Source organism: Ceratotherium simum, chromosome 24 (assembly GCF_057802395.1).
Source record: "Ceratotherium simum simum isolate JZ-2026a chromosome 24, ASM5780239v1, whole genome shotgun sequence".
NCBI classification, from domain to species: Eukaryota; Metazoa; Chordata; class Mammalia; order Perissodactyla; family Rhinocerotidae; genus Ceratotherium; species Ceratotherium simum.
Genome location: NC_141923.1, coordinates 28,247,693 through 28,265,345, shown reverse-complemented (window position 1 = coordinate 28,265,345; position 17,653 = coordinate 28,247,693). Strand labels below are relative to the sequence as shown.

Sequence of the window (17,653 nt, the reverse complement as noted above, 5' to 3'; positions counted from 1 at the left end):
ATTTCCAGTAGGGAGGGGAGGGAGGCCTGAGCCCCTCCCTTGCACACACACACACACACACACACACACATGCATGCCCCCCTCCCCCAAGCACTCACTTATCAACCTGTTGGATGGGACCCCTCACCCTCTGTGCCACTCTGCAGGGCTCTAGAGGGGACCCAAGAATGTAGGGAGCTTGGCCTGGACCTTTTAGGAAAGAGGTTGCAACCGTCATTCCATGGGCTGGAGTCAGCCTCCAGATGAATCTTGTTTGGCCCTCACAGTGTGGTTTTCTTTTTTTTTTTTTTTAATTGAATGAGTTGCTATATTTAAAAGCCAGGAAATGTGGACTTTCTGGCTTCTTTGAAAAAACCAGAATATCTGGCCATTCTGGGCCCACACCCTTATATGCGACGGGCCGCTGGAGCTGAGGAGCAGATGCTCGCTGTAGGAGCCTGCAGTCTTTAGTTCACCAGTCTCAGCTACTCCTGTTGCCTTACACCCAGCCGGCGGCACGCTCTGTGTGTCACCAGCCTGCTTTTGAGTTTGTGTCCTGCGTTTAGGTCCCAAGGACAGGACTACATCTTACATTTCTTTTTACTTCCACTAGCCGGTGTTCAGCGCCTTGCATAGACTGGATGTTTAACACATGCTGGTTGGTTTGAACATTAATTAGCTGCGGCACCTTGGCAAGTCACTTAAACTTTCTGTCCTTTCATTTCTGTATCTCCTAATTCTTGCCTCCAAGCATTGTCCTTTTGTGTTTCTATTTCTGAACTTAAGCGACTTCAGGCAGAAAAAAAGAGGACATAATGAAAATCAAACCAACCATTCCCAAACTTGGCTGATCATCAAAACTGCTTGGAAAAGTTCTTATAAATACAGATTTCCAGACCCAACCTCAGGCCCACGGAATCAGAATCTCTGAGGGCCAAGCCCAGGGAATCTGTCTGTTTAGTAGGCTTGGAGGTGACTCAGCTGCGCTTGGGAGCCTGACTCGCATTGTTTGTACCTCTCCTCAGGCTCTTGTGATCCTTGTCAGGGAGTGTTCCGAGGGCTTCACCCTCTGGAATCAGTGTGTGCATTCCATCGTGGACTGCCTTTCCAGCACATATTGCACATGGGCCTGGATCCGTGTCCTCATCATCTTCAGAGCAGGAGAGGAGACTTAGCTGTTTGTGGATCTCACCTTGGTTGTTTCCCAACCTCTCCAGGGACGCTGCAGGATGTGTAGAGGGTTTTCATCTTTGGATGAAGTGTGTGATTTTGAATCCGTGGACTGCAGGGTGGCCTTGAAAGATATGCTCACTCTCAGCCACAGGTAGTTATCCCAGAGTTTGTTCACCGAAAAGACCAAAATGTTCACTCATGTTTAGTTAGTGTGAGCATAAAAAGTTGCCCCAGCCAGCTGACGTGCTGGGTTAATGTTGGCGTAAGCACGCTTGTGTTTTTAGTGATTTAAAACATAAAAGCAGCCCACTGACATTTTTTAGCAAGCCTTGCATAATTGGTTTTTAATTTGTGGCTCTTTGGGATAGCGTTGGCCTTCTTCCCCCTGACTCAGATGCTTTTTCTGTCTCATTTTTGCTTGGCAGGGAGATCCAATCTGTCCCTTCTTGGAACAGAATCTCCCAACTCATCTTTGAAATCCTGAATTTCCTCTTTAGTTCCGTCACTTTGTTAGCACATTTTCAAAAGCTGTTAGCTTTTTTTCTGTAATAGTTTAACTTGCAGGAAATGAGTGATAGCTAAAAGCAGCTATGAATGTGTTTAACATTGGCTCCTGTGGTATTGAGTCTCATTGGATTCCCTACCCCGAGCCTTCACAAGGGTTCCAAAGCTCTGATTTAACATCATAGGCTGGTTACACCCACTGTTGTCTTAGCATGGAGTCCCTTGGAAAGGTGCTGGTGGGAACAGGGCTGGATCCATATGTTCTTAGCAGAAATCAGACACTTCTGAGAAGTTCAGGGAGTCCTGTGCTGCCTTCTTAGATTCTCTATCTTAAGATGGAGATAAGTGTGGCTGTGATAATTAAATGAACTAATGCAGGTAAAGGGCTTCACTTAATAAGATACACAACAAATGTAAGATATGATGGTGATACTTTTCAGTGTGTCGATTATGCAAGTTAGTTTTGATAACTGATTCAGAAACTGTTCCTTGGGCTTTCATTGGCTTGGGGTATTTTGCCCTGGGAGGTGGTGAGTGTTTGGAGGTACCCAGGTGTGGTGTGAGCTGTGCCGCATCCTGGCTTCCTAACCAGACAGGCTGCTTCCGAGGCCTGGGAAGTGCTCTAGGCTTGGGTTCAAGCTTCTGGGTTCAAATCTGGCTGCATCGCCCACTCCTTGTATGACCTTGGACAAGTCAGCTGGTCTTTTTGAGGGTCAGTTTCCTCATCTATAAAGGGAGGAAACTAAGACTCATAGAATTTCATCCTGAAGATTACGGGAGGCACAGTGTGTAAAGATGACCTTGAGGACAGTGCAATCTGTCAATTATCTTTGTTGGGGACTGAGTCCATTGGTAGTGAACCATGCTACAAATTCTGACAGCGCTGGCCTTTCCAGTGTGTTCACCCGTGACCTGGGTTCCAGGGAAGCAAGCAGACCTTCCTGTTTCTGTTGTTCATGCAGTGCAGACGCAGCCAGGGTTTAGTTTCCATCCCAAAGTGTAAATGAGAAGGCACTTCAAGCCTCTGTTTTCCCCTAAGTTGCCTAATGTCACCCCTTATCTTGTTTCCTGTGGTGTGAAGGTCATTGTCGGATTCCCAGGAACCATCAATTTTTTAGCAGCCCTACGAAGTGGCCTCTGTCAAAGCCGGTCATCTTATTTTGGCATCCCAGATTCACTGGCAACATGGACTCAGAGTTGGGAAACTGAGCCCTCTCACAGGTGAGGCTCCTCTGGCTGAACAACTGTGCACCCAGCCAAGTCTCTTTCCCCTCTACTGTGCCCAAAGGACACAGGATAGCTTGGCCTGAGGTTGGAGCTCAGAGACCTAGAAGGACATTCGGGCAGATTCGGGCAGGCTACGGAGGTGCTGGGAGTGAAGTCATGGGCCTGCTCTGGGTGTATGTACCCCTCGAGGCTGCGCACATCCTGCCCTGTGCTGGGGCTCATTGACTGTGCCCTGCTCTTTGGCTGCGGGGTCCCCCTTTGCTAAGCGTAGTGCATGTGCACATTCTTAGTGACAAGCTCCTCCATGATTTGCCTCCTCTTCCTCCATAGCCTCTTGCCTCCCATAGCCCTTCTCCCTCCCTCTCCCTCCAACCACCACCAATAAGAAACCCTGGCTCTTTGGAAGCAATGTAGCAGAGCAGGGCTGCTGCATTGGAACAGATTGGCTCTGGAGAGGTTACTAGACTTTTGAGCTTCAATTTCCTCCCTTGTGAAAATGGGGAGAGATAGACCTCTATCTCACAACATATACAAAAATTAACTAAAAATGCATCAAAGACCTAATGTAAGAGCTAAAATTACAAAACTCTTAGAAGAAAACAGCTATAAATCTCTGTGACCTTGGATTAGATATGACACCAAAAACACAAGCAATAAAAAAAATAGATAAATTGGACATCATCAAAATTAAAAACTTTTGTGCTTCAAAGGACACAAAGTGAAAAAACAATCCACAGAATGTGAGAAAATTTTTGCAAATTATAGATCTGATAAGGGATTTGTATCTCGAATACATAAAGCACTATTACAACTCAATAATAAAAAGACAAATAGCCCAATTACAAATGGGCAAAGCATCTCAATGCACATATCTCCAAAGAAATATGAATGGCTAATAAGCACATGAAAAGATGCTCAGCATCATTAACCATCAAAGAAATGCAAATCAAAACCACAATGAGATACCACTTCAAACCCACTGGGATAACTATAATGAAAAAGGCAGACAACGACAAGTGTTAGTGAGGATGTGGAGAAGTTGTAATCCTCGTAAACTGCTGGTGGGAATGTAAAATGGTGCAGACACTGTGGAAAACAGTCTGGCAGCTCCTCAAAAGGCTCAAGATAGAGTTACCATATGACCCAGCAATTCCACTCCTAGGTGTATACCCAATAGAAAACAGAACATGTCCACACAAAAACTTGTACATGAATGTTCATAGCAGTATTATTCATAATAGCTCAAAAGTGGAAACAGCCCATGTCCATCAATTGATGAATGGATAAATAAAATATGATATAGCCATACAATGGAATATTATTTGGCCATAAAAAGGAAGAAAGTACTGATACTTGCTACAACGTGATTGAACCCTGAAAACATTATGTTAAGTAAAAGAAGCCAGTCACAAAGGACCACATATTGTATGATTCCATTGATATGAAATGTCCAGAATAGGCACATCTGTAGAGACAGAAAGGAGAACCAGTTCCCCAGTGCCTAGGGCTGGGGGAGATGGGAGGTGGGGGTTGGGGGCTAAGGGGTGTTGGGTTTCTTTTGGAGGTGATGAATAATGCTCTAAAATTGATTGTGGTGATAGTTGCACAGCTTTGTGAATATACTGAAAGCTGTTGAATTGTCGACTTTAAGTGGGTGAATTGTATGGTATGTGTGAATTATATCTCAATAAAGCTGTTTTAAAAATGGGGCAGAATAATATCTACCTCACAGAGGTACGGGGAGGATTAAAAGGGATAAAGTATGTAAATCACCCAGCATGCATCAGTGCTCCACAATTAGTTGGTATGGTTATTAAAACTCCCTTTTAGGTTAGCAGCAGTAAAAAAGCCTGGAGCTGGTTAGGGGCATTTTCTCCTCTTTCATTTTTAATGCTAGTGGCCTTCCAGAAGCAATGAGAGCAATCTGGCAGGTGTTTGTATGGAACTCAGGAGGAAATATGGAGTAATCCTGGCTACTCATTAGAGTCTCCTGGAGAGCATTTAAAAAAATACTGACGTGCAGCCCGGAGATACTGATTCAATGAGTCTGGTTGGGGCCGGCAGGTGGTTCTAGCTCGCAGCCACTGGTTGAAACCCGTGGTACGGTATAAACCGGCCCAGGTCTTTGAAGGAGTGAGGACATCTGGGTTCAGGACAGAAGGCTCACATGAGCACTGCACTTTATGGTTTGCAAACTGCTTTGGTAGATATTATCTCCTTTGATCTGCTCAACAACCCTAAGTGGTAGGTGTTCTTAGTACCATTAGTTGTTAGGGGACCAAGGCTCAAGGAGATTGAGTCACTTGCCACGGTCTCATTTTTAAAGCATAATTTTATCTATTCTGTTGTTTAAAAAAGCAAGATCCACACACATACTCATACCTACTAGTTATCAAATTGAACACGTTGGAGAGCACTGCCAAGGTGAAGTCTGGTGCCAGGTTAATCCATTTTGCATAGACTTCAGAACAAAGCTCTTCCTGTGCTTCTCTTGAACTGAAGAGCATCCTGAGGGTGCGACGCAAGCTGATGAAACGTTATTTACAAAAATGTGTGTGTATGTGTATATGTGTATATATATACACATATACACCGTTTGTAACTACTGATCTGTGTGTGCGAGGAAAACATGAGACAGGAATAATTCAGATCCTGAGGCTGCAGAAACTGCAGCTATCCCCCATAACCTCTGAGTTAAAGGTTTTTCATCAACCGCAACACATCTTATTGTTCTCGTTGAATGACTAGAATATGATATAATTGTGAGCCCCTTAATAAAATACCACTTTTATCTATTTAGTATATTGTGGTTTCACTTGAACAAGAGACTGCTGCTGCTGAAACCAATCTGACACCCGCTGGTTTACACTGGTGCTGCTTAAAGTGGGGTCCACAGACCAGCAGCACCAACATCTGGGAGCATCTTAGAAGTGCTGATTCTTGGGTCTCATCCTAAACCTACTGAAGCAGACTCTCTGGAGGGTGGTGCCCAGAAATCTGTCATGTAGTAAGCCCTCCAGGGATTCTGATGCTCTCTGCATGTTTAGGTGACTTGAACGTCCCTTCCACCTCTGACTGGCAATGATTTCTCTCTGAGAATGGCTGCAAGGGTCTAAAACCACGTTTTTTTCCAAACCTATCTCAAGTTCTCCAAAGCTTCCCCGCACGCTTCAGGTATTCATTCATGTGTGTGGTACTTGAATCTTTGTGAGGCGAGGTTGCTCTCTGAGTCAGCAAACACCTTAGCATCTCCAAACCAGTTATTTCCAGATTTTGAGATCCGTCCTGCTGCCAGCGTTCACCCCTTCGGGGACTTCCCAATTAATTAAGCTGCCCAGCTTGTCGGTAGGCTGGCTCCTGTTTTGTTTCAGAAGGGAGATCAGATAAACTGTTCTGTTGCCAAAGGAGCCCTCATTTGCTGTTTCTGGCCCGGAGTTCTTAGCAGCTCTGGCCTGGGTACTAGGGTGGAGGGAGCTCGCGCCCCACCTCATCTGCCTGGGTGCTGCAAAGCCCTTCCTTACTCACTCTCTGAACTTTAATTGCATCCATTTCATTCCATGTATCACTCGTAGTGAAACCCTTCCACCCTCCAGGTATCGTGGTCGTGAATTCTTCTGGCCATGTCACCTGGGCGGGATTTTTATTAGCTGGGGTTCAGTACCCGCGAAGGAGAGGTCGCCATTCTTCTCGGCGATTTGTCTGTTATCTGTGCCTTGTGCCTGACAGAAATTGGCTGAAACCCATCTTTTAGCTGCACACCCTGCATACAGATTAAACAGAACTGCGTTGGTGGAGAATAATTAAGCCAGGGACCTTGTTTTTCACCTTCATGATGAAAGACAAATGAGCTCCAAGGCTTCAGTAGGATGATGGCACTTGAAATGTTCTTCTACTTTGGCCAGCCCGGGACTTTCAGAACAGCCCTGTTCATAAATATTCTTTGCAACAACTACATTTTCATTTCATTGTAGAGTCATTTTGCAGGAGCTCTGTCTGTTTCCCGCCCCCCCCCGCAGTGTAATCAAGGCATAATACACTGCTTGTTGTTGTTAAAGACTCAGTTTCAACTGTATTATTAACTCTTTTTGAGAAGAAAATGGATTTTTTCCTGCCAGATATATTCTACTTCTTACAGTCTTTTGGGGATGGCGAGGGTCTTGTGGGGGCCACTATTTCTCTCCTTTTCTCGTCTTTTGAAGCGATAGTCAGTTGGGCAAGAAAATTGATTGATTGCCTAGTAGGAAACCAAACCTCACTAAACCATAAATATGAAATGGGCCTGAAGTAGACATATTTCAACAAAAGCCATCATTCTTCAAATAGCTCTTCTCTAGCAAAAGGATTTCCCAGCAATCGTCGCCCCTTTTTCTCTTCAATGTTAGATTTTCTACCGGTGCCAAGGTGATTTTTCCTATGTCTCCTGGCCACTGTCTCACTTCTGTAGTAACAGTGTTTGCTCTTTCCTTAGCAAGACTGTCCGCAAAGGGTGTCACCCTGCCCAGCCGGCTTTTTCAGGCTTTGTTCCAAATACAATGCTGTCTTTTCTTAGCAGTGGAAATGGGCTGTTCTCCACTGCTTTCTGAGAGAATGGCCCTTCCCTATTCTGTTCATGTAAACCACCCCTGTGCCTCAGCAGCCTGTTGTCTTATGGGTTCTCTTAACCCAGGAGAAGGTTTTTCCTGAGGACTAGGGTTTGGGAGGGCTGTGGTCAGGAAATGCTTTGTCTTGCTGAGATGTGACGAGACAGAGAAGTTGGTTCTGATGGATCCCCGTCTGGGCTCTGATGCCCAACAATGATGGAAGTGTCAGGCTTTCAGTTCATAAAGAAGACGTTCCCTGCTTCTTTCCAGAAAGCAATAACATCCTGATTGGTCCTGCCACTGTCTGACCCAGGGACCTGGGCAGACTCACTCCCCTTCTCTAAGTGTGAGTTCCCTGACCTGTGGATGCAGCAGGAATCTAGGATCTCTAGGTCGTCTCCATTCCAGAACCTCAGGACAGAGCTTAGTCTGCAGTCCCCCTACTCCCCCACCATTTCCTGCAGATGCCAAGTGCACTGAGCAATGGCTTATCCACCTGCGCCCCCAGCCAGGAGAGCTGAGTGAATCGTCCTGGCAGGTGGAGCCGTTGCCTCTGCCAGCTCTGTTCAGAGCCTTCACCTGATGGTTGGCTGGGCTGGCTTGGTGCTTTGAGTGAGCATGGCATCCAGTGTGGGGGTTTGTTCATAGGTGAGTGTGTTTGATTATAACCTGGCATTGGGGGCAGTTGGAGTGAAGTGGAAAGGGACTGGGACTGGGCATCAAGAGTCCTGGGTTCTCATCCAGGTCACCAGCTCTGTGGATCAGGCCTTCCTTTAGCAAACATTTATTGAGTCCTACTGATGGCCACAAACCCTACAAGGTGCTGGGCACACAAAAAGTCAACAAGACATGGACTTTGCCCCTATGGACCTCCCAGTTTAGTGGAGGCAGAAACCGAAGATAGAATACAGCACAGTAGGGGCCAGGATAAGCTCAAAGTTCTATGGCAGCCCAGAGCAGAGGGCTACCTCCTCAGCCTGGAGGGATGAGAATCGGGGAGGACTTCCTGGAGGATGTGATGCTTGAGCTAAATGTACAGAATGAGAGTAAGCCAAGGGGACAGCAGGAGCAAAGGCATGAACCAGGGAAGTGTGGGGTGTATAGAGGCTCAGTGTTGCGGGAATATGGAGTGTAGAGTAGGGATAGACGGGAGGTGAGACCAGAGCAGTGGGGCCAAGTCACAGGGAGCCTTCTTGACACATTAAGGGGCTTGGGCTTTATCCTGAGGGTAATGAGGAGCCCCCCAAAGGCTAGTAACTGTCATATTTGCATTTTAGAAAGATCCCTCCAATGGTTGGGATGGAGGATGGTCGTGCAGGGTCAGGAGGTGGTGCAGGAGGAAGGGGGCCTGGAAAGTGGCAGCGGGGTGGAGAGTGGGCAGCAAATCTGAGGAGGATTTAGGATGTAGAATTGGATGGCCTGTCTGGTCAATATCGGAGCTAAGGAGAGGGACAGGTGAGGGGTAGGGCCTGAGTTTCTAACTCCAGTGACTGGGTGGGCCATGGTGCCGGCTAGAGTGGAGAATAAAGATGAAGTAACAAATTGAGGATAAAGACTCTGAGGGGCTGAGTCTTTCAATCTGAATGAGGGGCTCATTCAATCTGAGTCAATCCAGATTGAATGTCCAGCTGGCAGTTGGATGTTTTGGTCTGAAAATGAAGATTTGGTTGGCATAGGGCATAGGCGGTAGTTGAAACCACATGAGTAGATGAAAACAATGATCCATAGTGGTGTCTATACCGTGAGAGAAGCAGCAGGCCCAGGGTAGGACCTGGGGACACATCGGCCTGAAAGGGATGGGCAGACGGTCTTGGGCAAGACACAGAAAAGGAGAGGTCAGGGAAGTAGGAAGAGGACAGACACAGTCAGTGTCGTGCATCCAGGGCAGAGAAAATTCCAGACAGAGGGAGCAATGCAGTCAGGTAGAGCCAGGAGGCCCAGGGGGCCCAACCCAGTAGTGTTCTTTGGACTCATCTGTGAGGACCCAGGCCCTGCCCCCAGGTGTGAGCCTGGCAGCGATCCGCTTCCTTCCCTGGGCCTGTTTCCTCATCTGTAAAATCTAGGGATTGGCCTGGGTGCTTGTCAAGAGCCCCTTTTGGTCTCTAAGAGTCTGTGAAGTGACCATTGAAACTTCTTAAAAGCGGGGAGATGTCCCTCCCACATCCCCTCCTCCTCCCTTCAAGAAGGTTGGGTGAATAAAAACCCAGGCAAGTCAGAGCTAGAGAGGACTTTGGGGAGATCTCAGTCCGGCAGTGTGATGGAATGGACTCGAATCCCTGTCTTTTCCTAGCTTGGTGACCTTGGGCAGACACTTCACCTTGTCTGTCACCTGTAAAATGAGGCCCCTAATACCCACCTTGCAGAGATGTTTGAAGGTTAGTGAGAAGCGGGAGCTATTGTGTTTATTAAAGATGAGCCACTGGACGGGAGACATGAACAGATTGACCCAAGATCATGGAGTAGGGCATTGCCGTGGCTAGAGCCAGGCGTCTGATGACCAACCCCGCTGGGGTCTGTCGCTTGCCAGAGGTTATAAATTAGCAGCCCACGGGCCAGTGTGGCCCACAGATGTATTTTGTTTGGCGCACACAGTGTTATTTTCAAAATGGAATTTGTTGCCAACATTAAAAATTGGGAGATTTTACTTAAAAACTCATACTTTCAGCTAGTCTTGAAAAGTTGGAAGATTTGGCAACACCGAGCCTGCATCGCACTGAGGCTAGCTGGGGTGTTACCTCTGGGGGTCACAGCCCCATGCAGCCCTCCTCCCTCACTAATGGTTACTTGCTTGGCCCCTGGAGGTGACTTGAATTTGCAACTCCAGCCTTAGACTGACCATTTGTCTTGAATTTTCTCTTACAGCCCTGCCTGCTGTTCACTGAAACTGTCTAGTATTTCACAGCTGAGGTCCGACCTTGGCCATTTGCAGTGAGAGGGCCTGGCTAGAGCAGATGGGAGAGAGAGGAGGGCAGAGTTCCAACAGCGCAGCCCCCCTGGGAGATGCTGGTGGGAGGGCCAGGCCCCTGCGGGCTGCAGGGGGTCAGCAAGGGTGTTGGACGTGGGCCCCTGGGGTTTCCTCATTCCTCCCTGTGGGGGTGGGAGGAGGCAGAAGGGACTGTGGGTCCAGCCAGGCTGGCCAGCTGGCTGAGGTCTTGCCCCTGGACTGCCCTACTTTGTTGATGTGGTGGAGGTGGAGGCGGGGGTGGTGGCCAGGAGAGTGGGGAAGGACCGCAGCCCCTGGCTCAGTGCAGCCGTGTTTATGTGGGGGAATGTCTGGTATGTTTGGTATTTGGGTGTTTACTTCCCAGGGTGCTCATGGGTCCCTGGTGTTGAAATGTGGCTCCTCCATGCAGGCGGAAGGGACCCTAGTGGGCCTGTCCAGGGCTAGATTTGGAGGCTGATGGGCTATTGTTACCCCAGGCCTGCTCACTGACAGCTTGCATGCTCTGAAGCACCCCTCCTGCTCCCCCTCTCCCCAGGTCCCTTTTTATGCCAGATTCTACCTGTGCGGGAGGCTGGGTGTGCCCCGGGCAGCACTAGCATTGCCTCCCTGCCTCACCTGGGAAGGCAGGCCGGGAAGCTGGCATTCACGGAACCCTTCCTGTGTCCCAGCCTCTGGGCTGGCTAGTCCTTATTACAATCCGTGCAGCAGGGCCCAGTGTCTTCCTTGTACAGGTGAGGAATGGAGGCTCAGAGAGGCTGAGTGACTTGCCCAGGAGCACACAGCCGCTCCATAGCAGAGCTGCTGGGGACCCAGGCCTCTTAGACCCCACAGTCCATTATGACAACCCTGACGCCATGAGTCTCAGAGAAGCCTGCTTCTCTCTGCCCACGCCACAGTTCTTAGTATGAGATAAGCCTTTCAGACCTTCCCTACTCTGGTTTGATTTGGGATTTTTTTCCCCTTTATTTCTGCTTGTCGCCTCCTTTATTGCTCTTTTCTCTATTGCTTTGTCCATGTGAGAGTTTCTGTATTTTCAGTGCCTCGGGTTAAAAAGCGTCATTGCTCTTTCTCAGCCCATCTCTTTGTGGATCCCACAAGATTTATTTTTGGAAATGCTTATGAAATGTCAGAATTCAAAATCACATCTGGGTGACTGTTACCACCGTGCAAAAGCCACGTGGCCTGCAGACGGGGCCTGAGAAACATGAGCACGGGTGAGGGTAAGGCCGGAGAGGAGCGGGGGAGGCCCCTTCCTTTAAACCATGCAGCTTGCCTGTCACAATCAGTGTTAATTGTGCAATAAATAGTTTTTATTTAAAAAGACCCAAATAGGAAAAAACAAAATGGTCATCACACTCAGAGTCGGAAGCTTCTGCTGCTGCTTTACAGTCCTGTCGCCAGGATGGAGCTGAAAGGGCGGGGCCTGTTACCACGTGTGGGGGTGTACAAACTCTCCTTCGAAGAGCAGGAGGCGCTTGGGCCCTGGGCTGAAAGGCCTGGATTCAAAGCTGCCACTGACCTTCCAGGCAGCCTTGGTATCTTCAGTTTCCTATCTGTAAAAGTGGGGAGAGTAAGAGAACTGTCCTGGATGGTTTACTGAGACCATGTAACCACGGGGACTCCTAATCCAGGGAACTCGATGCCTACCGAGGTGACCCACTTCTGTTTGCTCCAGGGCCCTTCTGCATCCGGGCTCTGCCACTTTCCCAGCTGTTCTGGAAGCACGGCTCCTGGTAGCAGTGATTCTCCGCTGAATCACTGGGGACCACCTTCCGTTACTCTATTCTCACCTGGCCTCACCCGACTTCACAAGGGTAGGACCCTGGTGTCCTGGGCATCTTTCAGTGGCAAGAGGCAGAAACCTTCCCAAATTCCCTCCAGGCCAGAGGAGGAATTTTCAGGATAGAGTCAGGGGTGGGAAGCATCATGGACCCCAAAGATGGGAAGCATAGTCAGGCCTCTCTAGGGGTGGAATCAGGAGGACCAAGATTCCACCCCAGTGGAATCTTTCGGTCTGTCTGTCTGTCCGTTGGCCTCTGTCCATGTCTCTCTCTAATGCCTCCACCTCTCTGTCTCTCTCCACCCATCTTTGTCTCTCCGTATCTCTCTTCCTCTCTGTCTCTGTCTGGAGCTCCCTCTGTCTCTCAGGGCCTGGGCAGGGTGAGGCAAGCCAGATGCCCAGGGCACGACATTTAAGGAGGCACTCACTCTTGGGTGCCGACTTGGCCCTGCACAAGCCCCAGAGTGCACGCCTCCTTAAATGTGTGTCCTGGGCACCTGGCTTGCTCACCCTGGTCCAGGCCCAGCTTTTCTCTCTGTCACCCGTTCCCTCTCTTTGTCTCTCTGACTCCCTCCTATAGCTGAGTGTTTGTTTCTTTCTTGCCTCATGGTCTCTGCTCATCTCCACGTATCAGCAGCCTGCTCTGTCTGCTCTGCTGGGCGCATGGCTGAAATTGGTCGCCCTCAAGTCCAGCAATCCAGTTTCAAATTTCCAGGAGGTAAATACAGCCCAGCTCGGGTCAGCCATTCACGCCTTGTCCAGTCAGCTGTGGCCAGGGCCTGGTGTCTCCCAGGGGCTTGAGAATTGGCTCCATGAAGAGGGACTGCTCAACCTGAGGGCTGTCTTGGCTGTGGATCCCCGAGTCTGTCCCTCCCGTGTGACATGTGGTTCAGGGGTACCCCTCACTGCCAGAACACAGCTTTGCCCGGGCCTCCCTGGGAATTTGGGAAAAACAGAACCAGAACTAAGTTTGAGAACAGGCCCCCATCTCATGGTTCTTTAAATATATTGAGCGTCAAGATGCCTCCTCCTCAAACATCCTGGTTCTTCCTGCTGTATCTGCAGAAAAGAATCGTCATCTCCCATTCTTGGGTTCTGGTATTTTCTGATTTTTTTTTTTTTTGGTGAGGAAGATTAGTCCTGAGCTAACATCTGTTGCCAATCCTCCTCTTTTTGCTGAGGAAGATTGGCCCTGGGCTAACAGCTGTGCCCATCTTCCTCTACTTTATATGTGGGACGCCTGCCACAGCATGGCTTGATAAGCAGTGCGTAGGTCCGTGCCCGGGATCCGAACCTGCAAACCCCTGGCCTCTGAAGCAGAGTACGTGAACTCAACCACTACCCCGCCACAGGGCTGGCCCCAGGTTCCGGTTTTTGATGTCTGAACTGTGTGTGGTGAAACACTCTCTGCTGTCTCTCACCCACTCCTGGCCAAATGCTTTAGAGAATCTGGGCAGTGTCAAGGAGGAGGGGCAGCAGCCTTGACTCTGCAGATGAAAAAAGGGTTGGGGGGAGTCTCCAGTTGGTCCAGTTGGGGGCACAGACCACACAGGCACGGGCTAAAGGAGCCAGAGTTAGCCCGTGGGGATGGAGAAGGCTGAGGGGCACTGCCCAGCTCCTATCTCACTTCTGGCAGGAGCTCAGCAGCTGTTTTCTCTGTCTCCTCTGGGCGGCTCTGAAATTGCAGCAGGACAATTTGGGGGAGATGCAGCAGTGTCAGTGGGGAAGGTGTGGTGATGGGGCTTTGGGGCCATTTCTTGCCTTATTGGGAGATGTCAGCCAAGGCAGGGCATGGCTGCAGGAAAGTCCTGGGGACGGGGCATGGAGGCTGGTGGTGGCTGTGGAACTGGGGTCTTTAGGCTTACGTGCACAGCCTGGATTATTTCAGGGCCTGTGCCCGAATCTAGACTCTGTCTTTGGCCATGTGCTTCTGGGGGAGGCAGGACATGATCCCTAAGCTTTGCTGGCCTCCTGCAGACAGAGAGAAGAGTCCGTTCCTGGCAGAGAAGGCTCCTTATGAGCACCGGGGGAAAAGGTTATGCAGATGCAAACATAGGCAATAGGTCACTTTTATATTGTAATTATAGAGTGCAAGCTGGTGGCATCTTTCTCCAGAATCCTTTGTTCCATTCATTCATTTGACTAACATTTGCTGAGCCCCTACTAAGTGCCATTTTCTATGCCAGGTGCTGAGGATGCTCAGGTCCCCCATCCTCCAGATTACCAGGGAAGACAGGTACCTACATAAACAGAGAATTATGGTGGGATGTGATAGAGTTTCTTACAGTGGAGTACTCAAGGTGCTGTAGCAGCACAGAAAAAGCAGTTAATTCTATCTGGGGAGTCAAAAGAGGCTTCCTGGAGGAGGTGACATTTGCTCTTGAAGGTCGCATAAGAGTTTGCCAAGTGGGAAAGGAAGGTCATCTCAGGAGGGCCTGGCTGGCTTGGAGGAAGGTGAGGCATTTGGAGTAGAGGGTGATGGCTGGAGGGGATGGATGTGGCTGGAGAGGGGGAGTGGAGCAGCCTGGCCTAGTGATCTCTTAAACTCCCAGTGTTGAGCCTTTTTGCATCTGCTGCTAGAGCAGCTTCTGTTTGCCCCCTGACTTTATGTAGGATGAGGCCCCGCACAGGGGTGGGGTGGGGAGCTGGGTCTTGGAGGACAGAGGTTGTGTCTCCTAGGAAACAGCAGCTCTGCCAGAACCCCCGGGTTGCTCCGGGGGAGGGGGCTCGAGGCCCTGCGAGCCCGGCAGTGCCCAGGTTGCACACATCACCTTGGCAGTTTGTGGGCAAACCCTCTTGGCCGAGGGGAGATTGCACTGCCAGCCACTTCCTCCAGTTCCTTCCCTCTGCCTGTCGTCACGGTTACCTCGGCCTTGTTGGGGGTGAGGTTGAGGTTGGGGGGAATCAATTTTGTCCAGGTTTCTATGTTCCCAGATGCGGGTCAGCCAGAGGAGCTGTCACTTCTGGTTCTGTTTCAAAGGAGGCCAAGGGGCAGGGAGGTGCTTGGGTGCGGTGGTGTTGACAAGGCACCTCTCCAGCTAGGCAGGGTGGGAGTGGGTCAGGGAGAATCTCAGAGGTGGTGGAGAAGGAGAAAAGGCTGCCCTGCCAGCGCCTGTGCCGATGGCCGTGAGTGCTGGTCTCTGGCCAGGCCCTCGGTCCTGAGCTCCTAGAGCATGCTGGGAGTGCACGGAGAGGCTGTTTATTTTCCTGGCCCAAAGCCCTTTCGGCTGAGACCTTGTTCCAGGCCTCAGGCTGCCAGAATCAACCCCACTGGCTCGAGAAGTGAGAGAGTTGGCAAGCCCAGGGCAATCCAGCCACTTCTCTAGTGGCCTCTGACTCTAGGCTGTCCCCAGCCCAGCTGGTCCCGTGTGTCTCCAGATTCTCCTGGTAGGTAAGGGACAGTCAGGGGCACCACATCAAAGGGATCCTGGTGGGCTGGGGCTGTGTGGGCCAGTGGTCAAGAGCAGGCAGGATGAAGTCAGAGAAATCTGAGTTGGAATCCTGACTCTACCATTTCCTAGTTGTATGGGGCACATCGAACTGTTGAGCCTCGGTCTCACCATCTGTAAAATAGGACAGTAATAGGACCTTCCTCATCAGACTTTGATTGTGAGGATTACATGACCTGTGTTTAAAGCATTTAGCAAAGTAGGCAACAAACAGCAGCTCTTGTTACTAGTATTATTAATGAAACAATAATAACTGCAACTTTGATTGAAAGTCAGTGTTGGGGGGTAGTGAGCTTCCTCCTTCACATTTAATGGGCCCTGTTTCATGCACGGTGAATTTCCTAATGTTGCCTGGGAGAGAAGCAAGCCTGGAGATGCAGGGGGCCCCTCTGCCTGTGTCCCATGCAGGGCACTTCAGGGATCCCGTGGGATCCTGGGGGAAGAACGTGCAGAGGCAGGGAACAGGATTAAAAACAGGTGAGGAGGCTGAGGAGACTGCTTAGTCGGCAAGGAGATAGATCCGGGCATTTGGAAAGACCAAGAGGGAGGGTGAAGTTACCTTAAGGAGGTGAAGGGGCGGGGTCGGGGGCAGAATGTGAAATCTGCTCATGCTCAAGGTGTTTTCAAAGGAAGTGCCTGGGAACCACTGGCCTGGAAAATAGTGCCTAGAGGGCTTGGCTGGGCAGGAGAACAGACCATCACCGCCCGTTGGGTGTCACCTCTGTGTGAGTAGACTCGCCAGGCTCAGGGCTCCTGAACTCTAGCAGAACCCAGGTAGCCCTGCCCCCAGGGACACTGACTCTTCCCAGGGATGCCCATCTGCTCTGAGAAGGTCCTTGGGCTGCCTGGGAAACATTTCCATCTCATCAGCTAAAGGCCAGGCTGCTGGCCGACAGTGACGGCTCGTTCACTGCCGAGATGTGGGTTAGGAGGGGGACTGTCCATCTGTCTGTGCGTCGGGAGGGAAGCCGTACCTCAGGCCTGCCTCAATGCCTAATCGGTGGCTCTTTGCCCTCACAGCTAGACGAGGAAGAGGAGCGAAGGAAAAGGCGCCGGGAGAAGAATAAGGTCGCAGCGGCCCGATGCCGGAACAAGAAGAAGGAGCGGACGGAGTTTCTGCAGCGGGTGAGCAGGGCCGCTGGCCAGGGCGGGGGGCCTGCCTTGTTCTTTGGAGTGGGCTTTGAGCTGTGGACCAGGAGATGTCATCAAAGCCTGCAGACTCAGTGTGTACCTGCTGGCATCTGCGCCTCTGCTCTTCCCTGCCTCCTATGTAACCCCCCTTCCCCGAACCAAGACAACCAGGGCAGCCTGCAGCAGCTCCAGCCCACCCAGATCCCTGGAAGGCCAGAGAAGGTGGGAGGAGCTGAGCTCCCCTCCTCTAATTGAGGTTAGACCCTCGGTGCTGATTGGCCCGGATGGCCTGGGACTGGTACTACCCATTTTGGTGCCCTGGTGGCTGCCAAACTTGTCCAGGGTGGGTGCTGATGCAGAAGGTGATAACGCCATGCCTGCGGGCTTTGGACGCAGCACTGGGCAGAGGAAAGCTCCATCCCTTGGCTGGGGAAGGCTCTTCCAGCCCTGCCTCCCTGGCTGGCCTCAGCCCCACTGAAGCTGACCCCAAGCTCTTCGCTGCTGCCCCGGGGACCAGAGGTCCGCTGTGCATGCAAAGGCCAGCAGAGGGTTGCCTTTCCTGAGTCCCATCTTATAGGCCTTCCCTGCTCCTCAAAAAGGTAGACGGCAGTGAAGGAACATGACCAGAAAGCTAACTAGTCCAGGCCAGTGGTCTCCAGCCTCCGCACCCCCAGTCCCTTGTTCATTTCTAAATAATAATAGTAACAATAAATAATAATAACATCATGGGTGAGGCTCTGTTCTACAGTATGCAACAATTCACAGTAGTTGCTAACATTCGTAAAGTTGGGCACTGTGCGAAGTGCCGTGTGTACATTATCTCACTGTATTGGCATACTAACTGTATGAGGTGAGTGCCTTCATTATTCTCTGTCTACAGATGGGG

The 17,653-nt window shown here is 50.3% G+C and overlaps 1 protein-coding gene across 2 annotated transcripts in view; it reads left to right on the top strand.

The window, feature by feature from the left end:
* The window catches only part of JDP2 (Jun dimerization protein 2), a 38,169-nt gene that overhangs the window by 13,302 nt on the left and 7,214 nt on the right, over positions 1-17,653 (top strand). For both annotated transcript variants that reach the window (XM_087448175.1, XM_004426374.3), the window contains exon 3: positions 16,657-16,761. In XM_087448175.1, the coding sequence (XP_087304301.1) occupies positions 16,657-16,761 (105 nt within the window). The remainder of the gene's footprint in view (positions 1-16,656; positions 16,762-17,653) is intronic.